Source organism: Leguminivora glycinivorella, chromosome 12 (genome assembly GCF_023078275.1).
Source record: "Leguminivora glycinivorella isolate SPB_JAAS2020 chromosome 12, LegGlyc_1.1, whole genome shotgun sequence".
In the NCBI taxonomy this organism is placed as follows: Eukaryota; Metazoa; Arthropoda; class Insecta; order Lepidoptera; family Tortricidae; genus Leguminivora; species Leguminivora glycinivorella.
Window position 1 is genome coordinate 9,090,430 of NC_062982.1, and position 21,241 is coordinate 9,111,670.

The 21,241-nt window shown below is 38.1% G+C and overlaps 1 protein-coding gene across 2 annotated transcripts in view; it reads left to right on the forward strand.

Moving 5' to 3' along the window:
* LOC125232090 (chitooligosaccharidolytic beta-N-acetylglucosaminidase) overlaps positions 1-18,976 on the forward strand; it is a 42,622-nt gene extending 23,646 nt beyond the window's left edge. For both annotated transcript variants that reach the window (XM_048137704.1, XM_048137705.1), the window contains exons 4-10: positions 8,073-8,281; positions 10,098-10,431; positions 10,691-10,832; positions 11,478-11,663; positions 13,188-13,423; positions 14,854-15,092; positions 18,004-18,976. In XM_048137704.1, the coding sequence (XP_047993661.1) occupies positions 8,073-8,281; positions 10,098-10,431; positions 10,691-10,832; positions 11,478-11,663; positions 13,188-13,423; positions 14,854-15,092; positions 18,004-18,185 (1,528 nt within the window). In that variant the 3' untranslated portion in view covers positions 18,186-18,976. The remainder of the gene's footprint in view (positions 1-8,072; positions 8,282-10,097; positions 10,432-10,690; positions 10,833-11,477; positions 11,664-13,187; positions 13,424-14,853; positions 15,093-18,003) is intronic.
* The last annotated feature ends 2,265 nt before the right edge of the window (positions 18,977-21,241 follow it).

The window sequence follows — 21,241 nt, forward strand, 5'->3', positions numbered from 1 at the left end:
AGTGTGTGTGCGATGTCTTTTAAAGTTTTTATTTTTGGGTAGTTTACTGATAATATTAAATATACTAATTATAAGCACAATAAACAAATAACTTCCTATAATGTAGCGATAAGAAAAAACGCGAATCACAATTTCTACATACGCTCATAATCTGCTACAAATCCTTTTGCACCAAAGAAATTCTACTCCATATGTAGATTTTCTCAAATACTATGCGTATGTAAATGACGAAATTTATAAATAAGTAACTAACCTAAATAAACATTTCAAAAGCACTCATTACTATGAAATAAATTCTAGTATAACCGTGCGGACATCGTTCAAGAGGAATAAAAATAATCATAAAACCCGTAAACGTTGAGAGTTATGTGACACGAAATCCAGATAAATATAATAGGGCAGGTGTCTCCTGGTCGTCTGCGTGGGTTATTCCTGGGGTTTTATTCACACCGCTTGCAAATTTAATATGGACTTTCCAACCAGACAAATAAACATTATGGGACATAGTTACACAGATTGACTGAGTCCCACGGTAAGCTTGTCCCAAGAAGGCTTGTGCTGTGAGTACAAGACAACGATATAAGTACATAATAAAAAAAAACTTATATACATATAAAACACCCATGACTCGGGAACAAATATCTGTGTTCATCAAATCATCACACAAATAAATGCCCTTACTGGGATTCTAATCCAGAACCATCGGCATAACAGGCAGGGTCACTACCGACTGCGCTAATAGACTGGTCGTTGACCGCTACTATGATTTAACAATGATGCTGATTATCCGTACCAGGGTACCTTAGTACGTTCTACCAATTTGAATCATATGCCACTCTAGAACCCTGTCTTATTGACACCGTGCATTATTGGCCATAGAAGTCACTTTTGACGGTGACTGTGAAAAGGTTCTACAGTGGCCTGGGATTCAAATTTGCCTGTACCTTCGTAAGTGTATCGAAGTTAGCACTCCTTATCACTCTTCTGTGTAGATTACGTTTTTATCTACTTACGTCAACGATTGGCACTTCACTAGTCCGGCTGGTATTCTAGTCATCTTATACTGGACATAAGTATCTAGAGACGGTAAGTTTCGTGAATTTAGCTAGGTCCGTCGACCGCGGCGCGTGCGCCGGTGACAAGTGATAGCCACTTTAGGAGCAGTCATGTGTCTCTGTCTTTGATGTAGTAGTGAGTTATTTTCGCTCTGATACTATTTTGCTCGTAGTTTTTGGAGTGGGTGACGTCTGGAGAGCTTGGATGTCAAAATAACAGTTTCTCAGAGATACAGTCACCTGCATTTCTACGTTCTGCGTTCGCTGCGGTACCGTACTGAGGTGGTTTTGATACCTATATTACGCGAAGACTCGAAAACCACGTCGTAAAGAAGTGCTTTTCCATGGCTCAACCAACTAAAGGGAAGGGCAGACCTTTACCTCCCTGGATGGCAAAAGTCCAAAAGGACATGTAGGACAGACCTGTCTATTTAGTGACGATGCTCATCATCGAAATTTATGGCACCTCAAGATTGGGAAAACCGACCCCGCGTAACGGGAAAAGGCGAGAACAAAGAAGATCTCTGAAATCCTTCTCTACTGTATTTTCTATCCTACTTTACAAGATAACTATGTATAGTCAACCAATTAGGCCCTAGGCCACTTTAGAACTTTGTTATAGTGACATTATAAATCAGATTGTAAGAAATCTCGTACTGCTTGTCATTTTGACATGGTTGTAGAGTGGCCTAGGGTTCCAATGGTGTATCAATACTTTATTTATAAAAACTAGTAACAATAGAGTAAACAAGTAATAAAAACAAGACAAATAATTCAGATCTTCGCAATCTTGGTTTAGCTGGAGTTGGGAATGGCTGCTTCGTCATCAAAATTCAACAGTTTCGCTGCAGGTTTAAATTTGTGACGTGTGCCTCATATGCACATGCTGGTGGCTCGAATTATAGCAGTGCCAGGGTTAGGATTCCAATTGATTTGGTTGACTGTATGTGGCACTTAAAAATGTGAAGACGTAAGATCTAATCTTTTTAATTACAGCAAATATTGCAGGTAGGTATAATTATGCTGATGATGAGTATTCTGCAATTAAATTGATATTGATCGATTTAGGTAATTCTACTGGCGAGAATTTCTTGCGGTATGTTGAGAAAATGTGCTTAACGTAACGTTAGGTGCCTAAGTAGACTGCCTACATAACGAAAAGTACATGAGTTTACGTTAAATACAAATTTAAATCAAAATCATGACTACTAGTACTAAAACGTGGCTATCAGTGGCCAAGCCGGTAATCGAATCCAGGGTACGTGCCATTCGCACAAACGATCAGCGCAATAGGCAAGAGCGATAGAGATAGATATTTACGAGCGTTTTATTTTGTGAGCTGTTGTGCATTCAGCTACGCACACAGGTCTTCAGTTTACTTGACTAGCGTCTTTATCTTTACCCGGCCTTTGTTAGATACATAATTATATATGTACATACATACAATCACACCCGTATCCCACAAAGGGATAGGCAGATAACATGAAACTACTTTAGTTTCAGTGACATACTTGGCAATTAAGAGGTTTAAAGAAAACGAATTGTGACTTTGCAGTAACAGGTTGCCAGCCTCTGCCCTACTCCTCTGTTAGGTACTTATTTTCTTATTGTTGTCTGATGCCAGCAACATACGATATATTCAGCATCGTTGTCAGATAAAGCGAGCATATTTATTTGCGAATTTTTGGTTAAGGTGCAATGTGCGGTGTTGCGTGATTTTGCTGTAGGTACAGTCAACAGTCAACCATATGGAACCCTACGCCACTGTAGAACTATGTCATAGTGACGTTATAAATCGGACTGTAATCTAGAAACCTCTTACTGCTTGTCATTTTGACATGGTTGTAGAGTGGCCTAGGGTTCCAATTGGTTGACTGTAAAGAATTAGTGTTAAGCAAAGCCAAACACCGGTAATAGACATCCTTGAAAACTAGACATATCAAGATTATCATGTAGATCGGACTGACAATGTTGCATCTTTATTCAAAAAGTAGTAAGTACATGCAATGTTGTAAAATACGATATTACTCTTGATATGGACACGTTATTTACTGTGATTTTTGATCCATAAACTGTAAATGCCATATAGTTTTATAACTCTCCCTCGTGTGCACTAATGTGGCCTTGTACAAGTATTAATGATATGTATAATTGTATATATGCTATGTATGACTATGAATTGAGCATTTTTATACGAGACTCAGTTGTTGTTGAGTTAAAATGATTAAACGATTGAAGATATTGAAATTTAAAACCTTTAGTAAATTTATCTAAACCGCAGCCATTCCTGCTTGATAATGATAACAAGATAATGTCATAATAAAGTAATTTGATTAGAAACATGTAGGTATTATTAGGTATGTACCTACTTAAATTTCAAGTTTGTTAGGTACCTACATATATTTATAATACATTTATAACATAATCGAAACCATAAATTTAATCATATGACAGTTATAATGTTTATAATAACTGTATTCACATAGTCGACATGTGTTGCATTTATTTAACAATACTTATTTGTTGTTTGTTTATGATAATTAATATAAACGATGCAACAATAAATTCAATACCACACATGTTTCATATGAGTAGAGTATCAATTTAATACTTAGTTACTTACTTATAATAAACCAAATATTATCCACTTATATTGTTAGTGTATTCTTTGTTTTTAATTTTGTCTGGTCTTCTAAAACTAAGTTTTGATTGTTTCAGTACGACAAAATAAGCACAAGAAATACCCTATTACGAGTAGAAGTAAATTACATGAACCAAAGGAGAGTCGTAATCGTTACTTCTTGATAAAAGAAGGCCTTTGACATTTATTATCTTTCCGATAATGTTTAAACGCTCACAACGGAGATTTTCTTGAATCGATTGTAGCATTTGTTACGGATTCGTTTGTGTATCGATTCTTCAAAGGGCACGCGCTGGGCGCTATCCAAGAGGACTCGACTAAATATAGACAGTAAACAACAACGACTACACCAACCATAGGATTAGTCATAGCCAAGCGATTATACATTTAAAACAAGCTAACGTCACAATCGCTTAAGAGGATACGGTAGCGAAAATGCTAAAATGGAAAGGAGCCCCCTTTCAACTTGGGAATTTTAGTTAAATAAAACACTTGTAGTGTTATTAACTAGATTTATCGAAAAAAAATTGTCCATTAAGAACAACTCAGTCAAAAGATATTTCAAAAAAATCTTTAAAATCGAGGTTCCGCTCTCGACTCTTTCCTCCTTCAAAACTTAATCAATCGGAACGAAATTTGCGAATCTGAATAACAATGAAATAATCTATGTCGGACCGTTTAGCTTTTTTGGTTAATTGTTACCAATCTTGAGTATCACACCTTTTTTTTGCGCCACAATGAAAAAGGCCGTTTTTGGAAATTTTTGATTGGCTCTAGAGTCTTTAAAAAGCAGAATATCAAAAAAATCAAAACGGTCCGACACAGATAAAAATAATAACAATCTGTGTTGAATATAAATCATTGCTCTAGGGAGGAAATAGTCGAGAGCGTTTGTATGGAGAATTGACCCCTACCGTATCGTCTTAAGCATCGTAGCTAGCTCTCCCTATCGCTCGTCTGTAGTGCCGCGACAGAACTAGACTGCGTTTTGATCACCATGCACCGTCAACGATTGTCACTACGGCTAGGCCCTGGGCCCTGGGTACGTAGCCGAATGGCATAAACGCTCACGAAACGCTCTTGAAACGAAACGCTCGTAGATATCTATCTCTATCGCTCTTGCGTATTAGCGCGACAGAGCCAGACTACCTTTCGTGGCGTTTCGTTTTCGTTCCGCATCGCAGAAATACCATTCGGCTGCGGCACCTGGTTTATATTAAGGTCTACAATAAAGCATGACAATGTTAGTGGATCTAAGCCATGCTTCGCGAGTTATTAGTCGATGTGACAATTTATTGGCAGGAGATAAGAGAGTCGTCAACACAGATTACATAGTGATCGATTACCACTAGATATCTATCTAGGTAGGTATAACATTATATGAATTATATCTTATGTTGGTAAATAAATATTCGAGAACACTAATTCTTAAAAATTTAGATTCCCAGCCATTACAGATTTGCATTCCCATTTCGTGGATCTCAAACATTACATAAAGATTATCGAAATAGTTGGGTCAAACATACAAACAAAGATGAAAGACAGATTACACACGAGAAATTTCAGTAATATAGCCACTTACTTGTTTATACTGGTACAACAGCCGATTTAGGTATTTTGTAAAAAAGTTATCCGTGTTTTACGTGAGCAAAATAAATGTAGGTAGCCTACTGCAGACTTGCTCCATGCGTACCATTAGATACTGGAAAAAGAATAGGTAGGTACTAATGCTCTTTTTGCATTTTCAATTAGTTTAAGCAGTAAACTAGGTTTTTCCCGCGGCTTCGCCCGCGTACGTCGTCTTGTTTTTCCATACACACTTTGGACCCCCATTTCACCCCCTTGGGAGGTGAATTTTAAAATAGTTATTTGTTATACAAAGGGGCAAAGTTGTATTTTAACGCCGAGTCTGGAATTTAAAAACGAGCAAGTGAAAGGAGTCTATAGTTGAAACACGAACTTGCGAGTTTTTCAACACACGAGAAGTAAAATATATTTTGCACACGAGTGTAATACAAAGTTATAGTGTAATACTCACTATAGCGAGGAAACTACAACGCAAAAAATGCGTTTATCACTGCTTCCAATAATTCTACAGGTGGTAAATCATCTTTATTACTAGATTCACCTACTTTTATCAATTTTAAAGCAGTTAATTTGACTTTATTCAAGGTCAAATTACTTTACCCACTAGTGGATAAAATGTGTTTTTACCCGCTGGTATTAAAGGACAAAACACGTGTTTCCGAGCTAGTGAGGGGAAAAATTCATTCTTAGTGCTCCTTTGCAACTTGTAAGGAACCTACGTGGCAAATTTGGGATATAAGGACCAGCGGTTTCGGCTGTGCGTTGATATGTCAATCAGTCATTCAGTTTCTTCTTTTATATATTTAGATAGGTAATATGTCTCTACTATACTTATAAAATGTTTTTAGCACAATCGCTGAACTGATAATAAGGGCATCAAATATTTGCGTAACTTGTGTCTATTAGGAAAAGAAAATACAAATCGACAGGAGAAAAGCCCCCTTTATTCCAAGTCAAAGTCATTACATAAAGTCAGTGACCTTCCGCTGGTCATATAGCATACATAAATCAATATTTGTTTTACAATCTCGCAAATTAGTTGATTCGGTGAACGACCGATGATCTATGGGATAACGGTTTTGCGATCCATGGTTATGTGTGCTATAATATTCACCACGTATTCACAAAACATTTGAATATTACTAGATGGTGTTTTATTCAAGTAATATCTTTGTCCTGGGTATTATATAGTTATTAAATATCTTCGTCTTTTATGTAATCTCAAGACCATACATGGGGTCCCGGACTTTTGATAGGCATGATCTGATCGACATTCAGTGGTAAGACCACGTCTGTAGTTTGTTCCACATTTTTACCTTATTAGATTCGATGAAGAATCATGGTTTCGCCAGAGCAATCTAAACATGCAGCATAGCCGGATGGCAATCGTCGCCGCCAGACGCCGGCAGAAATGCAGTCTGGCTCTGTCGCGCTAATACGCAAGAGCGATAGAGACAGATAGTTATAAAACAGATATTATTGTCGTGAGCGTTTGTGCATTTGGCTACGTATACCCTGGATTCCAATTCGTTTGTCCCATCCTCAAACGCCCACTTTCTCAAGTTGTAAATATAAAAAGTCTTATTATATAGATTTTTATTGAATAACGTGATTTTACAACTATCGTGACTATAAGTATAATATTTAATATGCTATAAATATTTTAATGGGATTACAAATGACGAACATTTATTTTATGTAGAATAAAAGCGTGAAGCTAAATGTATCGTAACACAATGCAACTTATCAGCTTGTTTCCGTTCCATATACATAAGTATCAGACGTTTAGGTATTGAATTTGAACAGCAGACAGTCTTAAAAATTCATAATCTTAAAAAAATATTTGTATGCAACCTGTCAGTTCAAACTGACAGAATTTTCAGATTGAACTGACAGGTTGCGTACAAATCTTTTTTAAGATTATGAATTTTTAAACTTGTATGTGGCGTGCCTTAGAATTAAAAAGGACATTCTTCCACAAATTGACTAAGTTTCAAGGTGCATTCAAACAAATAAACGCCCATACCGGGATTAGAACGCAGGACTTTCGGATCTCCAGGCAATTAAGGTCACTGCCCGGCTGCCCGCTGGGCCCAGACCGTCATATCACATTATAAATGTATTGTCAAAAGACAGATCAATTATGGTGAAGTGGTATCAATTAGCGATTTGTTTGCCTTATTAATATTTACCCAGATATCATTAACATGTCACTCAACTGTCACTTACGAATGTACCAACACCTAATCCAGCCCACAACAACGGTGTAGGTACATACCTCTAAAAATAGTATTTTTTTAATGCATAGTTATTAAAATTTGAAATCATTTAACGATTTCTGTAAGAATGAGTTTCTGTCAGAAATCAGTGAGAAGAGGATGATAAGGATCAATAATGAAAATTAAATACTAAGTAGTTATTTTTAAAACATATTATTCTCCTTTATTTATTTTCATTCTTAATTTAGGCTGTTTATAATATGAATATAAAAGTAAAATACAAAAACACATACAAAACAATATAAAAAAACATATAAACATATTATAAAACACCTAACCTAGGGTGCCGCCAGCAGCGGGGCAGGGCCCAAGCTGCCGGTGGTTAGGGCTGCAGAGAGAGGAACCGTCGGACTATCCGCGCCGTGTCCAAGATTATTACTTGATTGGACACACAAAGTAGATTTCCCTGAAACGATTTATGATATACATCATGGAATATCTTTTTGCGCTAAGCATGCTACGGTGCTGTTACAAATACTTCAACTGACCTAAGTAAATCTTTTTTCCCAGGTTTGACCTCATAGACGTGCCAGCTGAAACTCGCGCTATCCTCGTGAAAATGACCCACGTGGTCACCGCGAATCTCATGGCGGAGTGTGGCGGCAACGTGACAGAACTGGTTGAGACACCGGTGGTTGTCTACACCTCAGTCAAGTCCGCGGACACCAGTCTCACGTGGGCCACCGATGAGCATTACGCCTTGGATGTCCAGATAAAGGGTTATTAATTTCTTTTAAAGTACCTACTAAATTTGTTTTTTATCATGCAGAAACGTCTGTCTGCCTGTTAAGATGTATTCTGACGGGTAGATGTTTGCTATAACGCCACCCTAAGGCGGTTGAGAATTGAGGGAATTAGGCATGGATAAATTCGCACACATCCAGCAGGCCTCCTTGGCGCAGTTGGAAGCGAGATGGCCCCGGCAAGGCCAGAGGTCGCAGGTCTTGCCGGAGGTGTGAATTTTTCCATTTTTCCTTTAATTTAAAAATATTTTTAATGTATTAGTAATAAATTGCCAAAAACCGTGGTAGATAATATGTATTAGCGATTAATGTCACAGTATTGCGCTTCAACTCTCATTATTGTTAAGTACACGAAATACAAAAAGCGCTCCTCTTCAATCTCTCCATGGAGATCTTTGTTTCAAGCGTGAACAGGAACGCAGTATACGATACGAGCAAGTGGGAATAGGGTAAAGCTAAAGGAATATATTATGGCCCCTGTACACACATGGCCAACGGTTCCACCAGCCCTTTGTGAAACCCCTTGGCCAAGATAAGAGCCGCTGTTTACACATTGGCGAACCAATCACTTGGCATTGGCTCTTCATGAAAGATGGACGTGGAATGAAAAAATCTAGGAAATTCTTGGTCATAGACGTTGTCAGAAAAAAAATATTAAAAAATAATAACCCCGTAGTAAAATTAAATTATTTGCAATATTAACAATTTTTTGAATATTCTGATAAGAACATTTATCTTTTTTAGGAAATACATTAAACATTTGCAAGGTTATTTTATTTCCTAAAATCTACACTATTATTGGCATAGATAAACTTATTATTTTCGTAAATATATCACTACTGTCCTCTCTGACGGCTGACGACCAACTGAATGAAGCGCCAACGTGTAAACGCAGTTGGCCATTGGCGCCAAGATCCTTTGATGTGTGGACAAAAAACCGACACGAATCGGTTGGCCGGCAAGCGCAAGCGCCAACTGCCAACTTACGGCCAAGTAGCCCTCTACACACATGGCCAAGGGGGTTGGTGGAACTGTTGGCCATGTGTGTACAGCGGCCATTACGGTTAGGCTACCCGACTTAAAAAAAAAAAACCTTACCTCTCTTTACCTCTGGTCTTAATGTTGGTGGATACCTACTCAACTTCTGGTCATAGTTTATGGGGAAGCATTTCTGTAGTCAATCGAGACAAGCTTTTAAATCATACTAAAAATCAAGTAGGTTGCTAATTTGTATTAGCTAAATTAGTAATCGTAGATGAAAATACTTAATATTCATTTATTTAATGATGAAAATGAAATATCGTGGATCATGTCAACGCTATCTGTGCACTTAAAAGTTCAAGTTGAACAAACTTGCATGTCACGATAATCGTTTAATCATTGTCGAACTCTTACATGGTCAACAGGTTGCTTGGGATTACCACAAAAAATGCTTATTCATTAGCTATACAAATCGCATTTCCATATCATTGAGTAGGTACCTACTGCTAGCGGTAAAGAGTGCTGGTGTCAAATCCGTTCAAATCCTGATTCGTACCAATGAGTTTTTCGAGCTCAGGATTAATGCCGGATGCTGGCTTCTTGGTTAAAAAAAATCGTGCCGTAAGCGGACCGATCCCTAATACTTAAGTCCTAAAACATCCCTCTAGAAAGGTCAGATTAATCAAAAGATCAGTTAGTCGCTAATACAGCAATTAGCTGTATTAGTCTATCAATCCTAGGCTCACCTAGGATTTAAGTAAGAATTATGAAGCTGACGAGAAACTTATGCGATATTGTCTGCAATTTCCAGAGGGCACAGTCGCCGTCCACATATTCGCCGAAACCATCTACGGCGCTCGCCACGCGCTCGAAACCTTCACCCAGCTAGTCGCATCAGACCGACCCGATTTCCCCGCTCACGCCCGTTGCGGACTCCGTCTAGTCTCCGGCGCTAAGGTCCGGGACAGACCAGTGTACAAACATAGAGGGTTGACCCTGGATACTTCCAGAAACTTCATACCGATGGAAGATATAAAGAGGACGCTGGATGGCATGGCAGCGACGAAGATGAATGTGTTTCATTGGCATGTGACGGATTCACATAGTTTCCCGTTGGAGTCGACGCGGATTCCGCAATTTACAAGGTATTTATTGTCTTGAATGGTTGTGTTTGGGATATTTTCCTACTGCATTCAGACTATAAGGGTTGTTTCTCGCGAAAAGATCTTCGGTTCTTCTGTTCAAGTTAAAAAATAGGAAGGAGAAGGCATGTAATCTCAATGAATTCAAACAAAAAGCTAATCATGACCATATTTTTAAGGCTCATGAGTAAATTTTGTTGAAACTTTTCTCCAGATGCAATCTCTCCAATGTATATTTTTTCCTCATTACCTTTGTTTCCAGATTTGGAGCTTATTCAGACTCCGAGGTATACACAAGAGAAGAAGTAAAGGATTTGATAGAATACGCTAAAGTACGAGGCATCCGCGTCGTCATCGAAATCGACGCGCCTGCTCACGCCGGCAACGGCTGGCAATGGGGCAAGGTAAATACTACCCCACAGTATACGAAATAAAGATTAAAGTTGATTTGACATGGGTCAATGGATATACTGTTAAGGTGCTAATTATAAAGTAGCGCTTCATTGAAAGCTTTGATTGAATAAAGGTTAAAATATGGAATGTGTTAGAAATCATAACAAAGATAAGTTCAAAAGATTTCGTTTCCTGTTTATTTCAAAGTCGAATTAATGAATTAGTCAAGCGGTGGCCATTTGTTCGGTTTCCTGTCTCAATTCGGGGAATTTGTTTAAAGATACAGTAGGTATTATTTTAGCTCGGTTTAGGCTGATTCGGTGACTTGAGAGAGTCATATACCTATGATTTAAATATTTATTCACCTGCTTAGTCATGCTTAAGTGATCTTCAATTAGTTTACTTAGTTATATGAGATGTTGGATTAGGTACTTTATGATCGATAAAAAGGTTTGTGTTTTTTTAAATAAAGTACTTTAGGTATAAACAAATTCAAAATGCCTACGCTCTTTCCCTAAACATCAGAAAGACTGCCTCTTAAGCCTGATTATAGATCACGACATTTTGATAACTACATACTTATCAACTAACTCGATAAAGAACCTCCTAACGAACTTAAATATGGTCAAAAATATAATAAATTAAATACATTTCAGCAAGCCGGTTACGGGGACCTAGCCGTCTGCGTAAACGAGAAGAATTGGCGGATGCTATGCATCCAGCCTCCTTGCGGGCAACTCAACCCTGCTAATCCAGCAATGTACCGAGTACTCAAAGATTTGTACAGGGACATCGCTGAGGTTCTACCCAAGCCTGCGCTATTTCATATGGGAGGCGATGAGGTACTAGTGCACTATTAGTAATAAATGAAACGAAACTAAACTGTATTCAGGGGGCGATTTTTGAATCTCGCATACGGGATTTTGTCACTAAAATACCGGTTGAAAACGGTGACTTGCTTATTATTTTCAGTGACAATTTTCTGAATTCGAACGCGTGAGACTCAAAAATCGGCCCGCAGGTTTGATTTGTTCCTGATGGTGTCACAAAGTGGGGACTTGGCACTTTACCTTGAGCAGAATGGCTGAGAATGGCATAAATGATGTTGCATCCAGCCACCTTGCGGGCAACTCAACCCTGCTAGTGCTAACCCAGCGAAGTACCTGGTGCTCAAAGATTTGTATCGAGACATCGCTGAGGTTTTCTACCCAAGCCTGCGCTATTTCATATGGGAGGTGATGAGGTGGGTGCAATATTTAAAGATAATGGACTTGGCACGTTGAGCAAATTGAAATATGCTTGTCATTCAGTTTCCTTGTGGGTAACTTAACTCGGCTCGGTACTGCTCAGGCCTGCTTTATTCTACATGCGTGGTGATCAGGTGAGTTTTTGTAGGTCCACTCCCGAACAGTGTTGTGTTCTTGCCCTGAATTTTCAAAGATTTACTGACTTATTTATTATCAGTGATCGAAGTTTTGGTGTCATTTCTAACGACAAGGTTCATTATTCTGAAAACGTCATACAAATGACGCCCAATTGTCCGATCTCTGCTTAGGTATTATAATAGTTATTAGGTATACACTGCCCGACTGCGACGTTTAGGTTGCACCGTTCGTTTTAGTCCCGCTTTTTAGATATCCCTCCATTATTTTAAATCATCGGCCAAGAATTATCTTCTAATGAACACAAGTCAAATTATAATCTATTGAAAATATTTCAACTTGTGCTGTCTTAAAGTAGTCACACTACTATGTATATAAATTAAAACCGAAATAAATTACACATATGAAAGAAAAAGTGACCAAGTCCTCTGGTGCCTGAGGCTGGAATCGAACCAGCGTACTTTCCAATCGCGGGAAATGCCTCTTAATCCGCTCGGCCACCCAGGTCACAGCTGTCGAGGTCGAAATTATCTCTCATATGAGTAATCTATACAATCTACCATCTAATCTATCTATCTATTCTGAGTATCTATTATCTCGAGCTGTGTCGAAACCAACCTGAGTTTGGTTTACACGGGGGGCAAGAACCATACCGTTCTGCCCTAGGGGTGGACAGAGGGCGCTACGAGTCCTTGTATAGATTACTCATATGAGAGATAATTTCGACCTCGACAGCTGTGACCTGGGTGGCCGAGCGGATTAAGAGGCATTTCCCGCCATTGGAAAGTACGCTGGTTCGATTCCAGCCTCAGGCACCAGAGGACTTGGTCACTTTTTCTTTCATATGTGTAATTTATTTCGGTTTTAAGAATTATCTTGTACAAAAATAAAGTCATTCATCTCAAGTCTTTATTCACCATTAAATATGCCTACCAAATATCTTTCTTAATATTTTGCCTTCAATTTCTAAATCTCAAATTACAGGTATTCTTCAGCTGCTGGAACTCCTCAGAGCAGATCGTCAGCTACATGCGAGACAAAGGTTTCGAGACAAACGTGGACGGTTTCATCCGCCTCTGGGCAGAGTTCCACGCTAAAGCCCTGCAGATTTGGGACGAGCAGCTCAAAGAGGCTACTGGGGAAGACAAGCAGCCGGTCATGCTGTGGTCTTCGGAGCTGACTAACCCGCAGAGGATACAGAGATATTTGGACAAGGAGAGGTGAGAATTAACTGACTCTTTGAATAAAAATAGCTTTGAAGAATGTAGAAAGCTGAGGCATGTCCTATGGATTCCGACTATTTCTTTTAGTCTGCACTAAGAAAAATATGGAAATGAATTTCAGTTAAATGGTTACAATGCCTCTTGTAGGACAAGTAGAACAGTTACATGGAGCCACTAAAGTTGTTCGGATTCAGAAACTACCAGAGGACAGATCAATCTGGTTAAAGAGAAGCTCAATTCAATGCGTTAAACTTGGCTTGATATGGAACAAGGATTTAATATGGTTTTGAGTAAATTCAGATCTCAGAGACTGCAAATTTTGGATGAAGAACTAAAAAAACCTTGTTAAGACATAAATATGTTGCTGAAGTGAAATTCAATACAACGACTCAATTCATAAAACCAAATAAGCATGACCATGTTGTCATGCCGCTTTGTGCTCTTAATAAGAATAACATTACGTATTGTTATTATTCCGCATACATATGGAACCACCGTGACCCTGGAGTGAGCTAAATTTAGACTCATTAAGCACATTAGCTCATTACGCGTTCAAACCGTTTCAACTCTTGCCCTATGAAGTAATTAACATGTAAGATGGAATAATTAGTGTTAATTGGTTGAACCGTTTTACGCATTCTTTTGAGGTTGCAGGTTGCTCTGAATAATATCCTGAATATTTGTAGGTAGTAGAAACTCATATTTTTACAGTATTGTTTGTTTCATAGTTAGTAAGGAATTTTGTAAATAATTTTAGCATTATCTTATAACCACTATTAAAGTACTGATTTCCCGCGCTTTGGTCTACGTGGAAGATGAAATGTATGTCCCAAACATCCTAAGTGATTTCCAGGATATCAAATTTCATCTAAATTGGATCAACAGTATAAATGTGAAGAGGTCACACCGTAACAGACGGACATACAAGTTACTTCTCTATCTTTTAATATTAGTTGGGATACAAACGATTAAACTATCAAATTATAAGAGTTTGCTGATAGGTAAAAGTTTTACCTATCAGAAAATTCTACACCTTTTAATATGCTGGGGCGCTAAACTAATAATTTTGATGATTGACGACCGGTCTGGTCGGTAGTGAAGTGACCCTGCCTGCTAAGCCGCGGTCCTGGGTTCGAATCCCGGTAGTGGACATTTATTTGTGTGATGAACACAGATATTTGTTTCTGAGTCATGGATGTTTTCTATGTATATAAGTATGTATTTATCTATTTAAGTATGTACTTAACACCCATGGTACAAGCTTGGCTTAGTTTATCTAAGGGCTAAGTTGATATGTGTAACGGTGTCCCCAATATTTATTTATTTATAAGAGTTGATCGATAATATAAATAACTAATAACAAAAACTACTATACCATGTATAGCTGCTGACGCTGCTGTCCTCAAGCCGGAACTCTTTATTTCCAGATACATCATCCAAGTCTGGGAACCAGTGGAGAGCCCCCAGCTGGTCCAACTCCTGCGGCTCGGCTACCGCGTCGTCTCCGTGCCAAAGAACATCTGGTACCTCGACCACGGGTTCTGGGGCAAAACCACCTTCTCCAACTGGCGGAGGATGTACGCCCATATGCTGCCTAGCAGTGAGACTGGGGTGCTAGGAGGAGAGGTTGCTATGTGGACGGAATATGTCGACCAACATGTTCTTGGTAAGTATTTAATGCTCAAAGCGGTTCCCGAATTATAAATATCTCGTAAGTAATATAAGCCTGATTGACTCCGTCTAGAAGCTTAGGATTCTTCTGGCCTAAGTATTGGTACTTTTTGGGCAACACAAAGTTTGACCACTGGCGGAGGATGATATGCCCATATGCTGCCTAGCAGTGAGACTGGGGTCGTAGGAGGCGAAGTTGCTATGTGGACGGAGTATGTAGACCAACATGTTCTGGGTAGGTTTTTTGCTATATAATTGCATCACAGACCACCCAATGGTATTCTGTCAATTGCATACATAAAGTTTGAAAAAGTTTCGCAGAAAAAAAACACCTAATTTTTTAGGCTCCGATTTTGTACTTTGCCTCTTGCTGAGTTTACCGGTCTGTTCTGCGCATTATACATATCTGTTACACACCTACTTTCTCCAAATGTCTAGACTCGATAGCCTTTCGAAATTCGTTTCCTATCGTCAAGATATATCTTTTAGTGGTTAGAATACATCGCACAAAATTGGAAAATTAAGCGTTTGTATATCGCCACTTAAAATACTTGCGGCGTGAGTCGGAATCACAAATGTCACAAGATGGCGCGCGAGTTCGAAGTGTTACCGTTAGATGGCGGTAAAGGCTCTGTTCCAATTCCAAAGAAGACACTCAAAGTTTGTTAATCATTGGAATAATGTTTAATTTTGAAGCTAAAGTCGTGGAAGCAGAAGAGATGAGCTTTGTGGATGAGTAATTAAAATGATTGCTTCATAACTGTATTTTTTTAAAGAAAATATAGGCCGATTAGCAGGGGTCGGGGTAGGACACAGTCCCGATCTGACGATTCTGGTAACGTTCGACTCCCATAATTATGCTACGTAACCTTTTACTAAGGTTGCTACAAAGTCGAGGTTGAAAACGCCGACGTGCTTTCGGCGTGTAAGGTAACTGTCCCATATTACGGGAACTTAAGACGTTTCCTACTTTGAGTGAGGGTTGTAAAAAAAATGCGAAGTTTCTAGTCGTGTTAATTATTTTATTTTAAGGATAAGTCTTCTACGATGGATTTAAGATACTATTTTCCATCGTAACTTCTAATTTATAGAAATTACCGTTGTTTTACTTAACCCTTAGTTTGCCCATTATTCCGGGATACAATTTTGGTATGGCTTCAATTCCGGGAGGCGTTGTACGTAATTACGGGATACCTTTAAAGTCGACGTTCTTTAAGCATAATGTAAGAAAATTAATTAAAAATGTTGTTTACATAAATATATAATTGCACATATCGTTTTAATGCAACAGAGTGTATTTTTTATAATTGGCAATGTTTTGATGGGTTGGGGTGGGATGGGAAACATGATATTTTACGGTATAACGATTGTATGATATAATGACAGGGTGTTATAAGTTTTACTGTCTGTCTAAGGCATCGCTTACGAATGGATGAATCGATTTAGATTAGTTTTTTCGTTTGAAAGCTGAATTAGTCGAGAGTGTTCTTAGCCATGTTTGATGAAAAACACTTCACAATGTCGGGGTTTCTTTTATCAAAATTTAATTTCAATCCAGAAGCTATTGCCGGTTATAAAAACTGCAAGGTACTCGTGAAAATTTCAGTTTTTTGTTACTGGTGATCACTGAGCTACACCGTATACATATATGGTGGTGATACGTTATTCAAGTATGTATATATAAATAAATAGTACTCAATAAATATTATAGGCCGTTCTTACACAGATTGACTGTCCGACGAATTTGTACTATTTTATATTTATATAGCTTTCTAGTACTAATAATGATTGAGCTAAATCGTAGACAAACAGACTGACTGACGGACAAACCAATGTGCGGTATAAAGATTTTTAGCTAACTAAGGAAGTTTAAAAACATAATAATAGTCGGGTCTCTATACCTTATTTTGTGTTTTTTATATTTTAATATACTTTATATGGGCATACCGGAATAAGATACACTCATATAAAGTCGTGTACTTAATTACGGCAGTCAAAACGAAGGTTATATTAAAAGACAAACAAGATTTTATTCTTAGTACATTGGAAGATTATATAACAATTATACTCAAAACATCGAAATAAGTAACCTTTGTGCTTTAATTTTATGAAATAAAACAAATTTAATGTCGATGCCACACTCCAATATTTCGCACGTATTACTCAACGAGTATACATTTCGTACTCAATTATGAGACTAAAATCTAAAAAATATATGTGCTGTAATTATGTCACTATAAATCTGAAATCTTTACTCAATATATTTACATCAAATATATAAATATACTTCACCGCAAATAGTAATAAAACATAAAAACATTGTAGACTGTGTTTCCGTTATTCCGTGATACTCCCGCAATTATGTACACCGCGTCAAAATGGTGTACATTATTCCGGGAGCGGGTATTTTAATTAAATTAATTTGAAAAGATGATATAAATGTTTTTTAATAACTATAAGACCATTATGATACAAATTTAATATAAATAAACTTACCCGCATCACAGTAAACCCTTAAGAAGTTCCGCTGCCGCGTTAAGCTCACCGTCAAACACGCCCATAGAAACCACTGCGTGGTTGCGACTGACGCGTTTGGAGGTACCTCACGGCTTCAAAAGATATGATACATATTCGGAAATCGACTTTTCGGTTCTATTTGATCTATAGTTAATAAAATACTGCATTAAATTATGATTTTACTGATAGTTTCCTTAGTTTGCGACAAAAACCAAAGTATCCCGGAATAATGTACCACATTTTACTATCCCGGAATAGTGTACAGTTACCTTAGCTCCCCTACAACTCACAGTCGGTTTGCAATCCGCAAATATCGGCCCTTATTCTCACATATGTCATAGTTGACTTTCGTATTTATGCTAATTATCATTTAATTTTATTCCTTGCAGACACCCGGATCTGGCCGCGAGCAGCCGCAGTAGCCGAGCGTCTGTGGTCGGATCCGACCTCCGGCGCGAACGCCGCCGAGCCGCGCATGCAGCGCCTGCGCGCGCGACTGGTCGCACGCGGCCTGCGACCTGACGCACTGTCGCCCGCGTGGTGTAGCCAGCACGACGGACGGTGCTTATAGTATTACTTTATACCTCTAGACTCGGACTGCCCGGAAAGTCTTAAATGAGATGGTTCTACCAAGTTGTCGAACATGTGTGAAGTTAGTGTGACAGGTGGGGCAGGTGACGCTACCATACATACTTAATATAAACTTTTGTGGGAGGTGGCGTGACAACAAGGCCTGCGACTAGACGCAGTTTCGCCCGCGTAATGCAGCTCACACGACGGACGGTGCTTATAGTATTACTTTATACCTCTATATAATAAGTAGACTCGGACTGCCTGGAAAGTCTTAAATGAGATGGTGCTACCAATCTGTCGAAGATGTGTGAAATTGGTGAAAAATAAGTAATATGAACTTTTGCGGGAAGTGACGCGACTGACTCGCAAGAGACCTGCGACCAGACGCACTTTCGCACGCATGGTGGAGCCAACACGACGGACGGTGCTTATTGTAACACTTTATACAATACTTCTAGATTAGGACTGCCTGAAAGGTAAGTTAAGTAAGATCATATATTAAATATAAGAAGATCATACTATACATTAAAATGCGACCGCCTAAGAACGCACATACACTACACCACACAGATGGCGCCACAAAAAATATCTTGTAGCTTTCGATTATACTTGTAGATGGCGTTAAGTGTCACTTTTGACATAAATTTATGGCTCTAAAGTGACACTTAACCCCTCGTATGGGGCCTGTCAATTTTGGTCATTGAAATAGTGACCTTGACATTTAAAGCAATATATTAAAATTCCCACGCACGGATCCGTGTCTAAGCATACGAGGGGTTAACGCCAATCTACAAAATAATCGATGGCAACAAGGCATTTTTTGTGGCGCCATCTATGTGTGGTGTAGTGTATGTGTATGCGCGTTCTTAGGCGGTCGCATTTTAATGTAAAGTCGCCGTCAATAGAACTTGTGAACAATGTAAACAAACCTTGTAGTTAAAATGTATTTAATTTCCATTCTAACTCATCAGATACTGGCTAAATCCATGTGTTATTTAATCAATTCATATCACATTACGATCCTCAACCTTTAAAATAATAAAATTGTCCTAAAATATTGATATTTTATATAATGGTTTGTTTACATTGTTGACAATTTCTATTGACAGCGATTTTATAGGATGATATGGTCTTCTTTTTAGATTTAATCTATGGTAAGATGGTGGTTTTACCAGTCGAACATCATGTATGAAGTGGGTGACAGGGTAAATACAATTGACACAAACGTATGTACTTTAGTGAAATTATGAACGTTTGTGGGACGATATCGTCCCAATAGCTGATAGCTGCCAACTTTCAAATAAGTAATATTATTTTGTTATAAATTCTCTAGAGCCGCGCCACTGGTCATGCGTGGCGTTCCAGGCTATTTTCCTTGCCATTATTAAAAAAGACGTTTATAAAATGGTGGTGCTATTGCAATGCAACTTTCAAGGTTACCTTTTTATTTGAATGAATGAGTTAATTTGTAGGTACATATAAGTAATAAATTCATGAGCTATTAGATCGCTCCGAATTTCAACTAAATGTAAACTAATGATCAAATTGTACTTCGCGGTGCTAAAAAAAGACGATATTACACCTGTATATTTATATCCGTTACATCTATTCCACAATTTCACGTCCGGTGTGAACTACCTTTATTTGTCGAAGGTCACTTTCATCATCGTCATCAGCGTATTATTTTTGAACAGATGTCACTAATTGATAACCTAACCACAAAATTAAAATTTTGAAGAAACCCCGAAATAGTGAACCGATTTTCATGAAACGTGGCTAAGAACACTCCCGAGTCTCCCGACTAACTCAGCTTTCAAACAAAAAATCGGTTCACCCGCTCGGGAGCTAGGATGCCACAGACAGACACACACACGCACACACACACAGACAGACAGACACGTCAAACTTATAAGTTATAACAACCCGTCGTTTTTGCGCCGGTGGTTAAAAAGAGGCTGAAATGACTGTATCTAGTTGTTTCTTTAAAGCTCTCTATCTGTTATATGGTAGTAGTATCTGTTGGGTTGGGAGAGGTACTTTTTCCATTTCTCTTTGAATATAAAGAAGATCTTCATATTTTATGGCAACATTTGTCACGTTTGAAATCCTCTGCGATTCTATAGAATGACCCCATTCAATTGCGTTTTCACTCACACATTTTGTCACTAAAATACCGGTTGAAAACGGTGACTTGCTTATTATTTTCAGTGACATTTTTCTGAATTCGAACGCGTGAGACTCAAAAATCGGCCCCCCGACCACAGTTCATCTCCTGTCAATATGATTTTCAGCAGTAGTAATGAAATATTATAATAATTCTTATAGAGAAAGATAAAGACTTGTCTAAAAACTTCGGTGCTTAATAATTTACTTATATTACAATGTTATATAACGTTTAACATATTTATATTCCTTAGATTAAGTACCTAGTATCATAATAATAATTTATAAGAGACGTCGAAATCAGACTGATTTTATTTATTAAGACCAATGATTTTAATGCAAATATACATATGCCTGAAAAATTGTATAGTTATTGTGATATTGTTTACCGACAAATCGACGGTCCCAAGTAACACTGTCGGATCTACAAAATCATCATTTTCATTTTATTGCATTAATGATCTTAAAACATCCAAATTTATAATATGACATTTTCAGAATTTTACATTTCTTTCTATTTTCCGAAATAATATGTCACAAGAACGTCATATCTTACACAGCGTCTAGTTTACAATGTCGGATGTCGCGTTGTAACAATGTTAGCGGGAGCGCGGGTAGGGCGACGCGGTCGTTTGTGCCACTACCCACAATATTGTATGGATAACCGCCGACTTCGCGAGCTCACACACTCGAAACACAAACCACAACATCTAGCTGTCGTATTTCACCACTATAGAAGAAAATGCACAACACAGGTAATTTAGTCGTAAATGACCATCGATTTAGATCGATGTAAATGACACATGCGACCCATATTATTACCTATTTAGCAGGGGGAAATTAGCTAAAATTACGGCATAATTAATGGAAGGTTTTTTTAAATTGAAATAT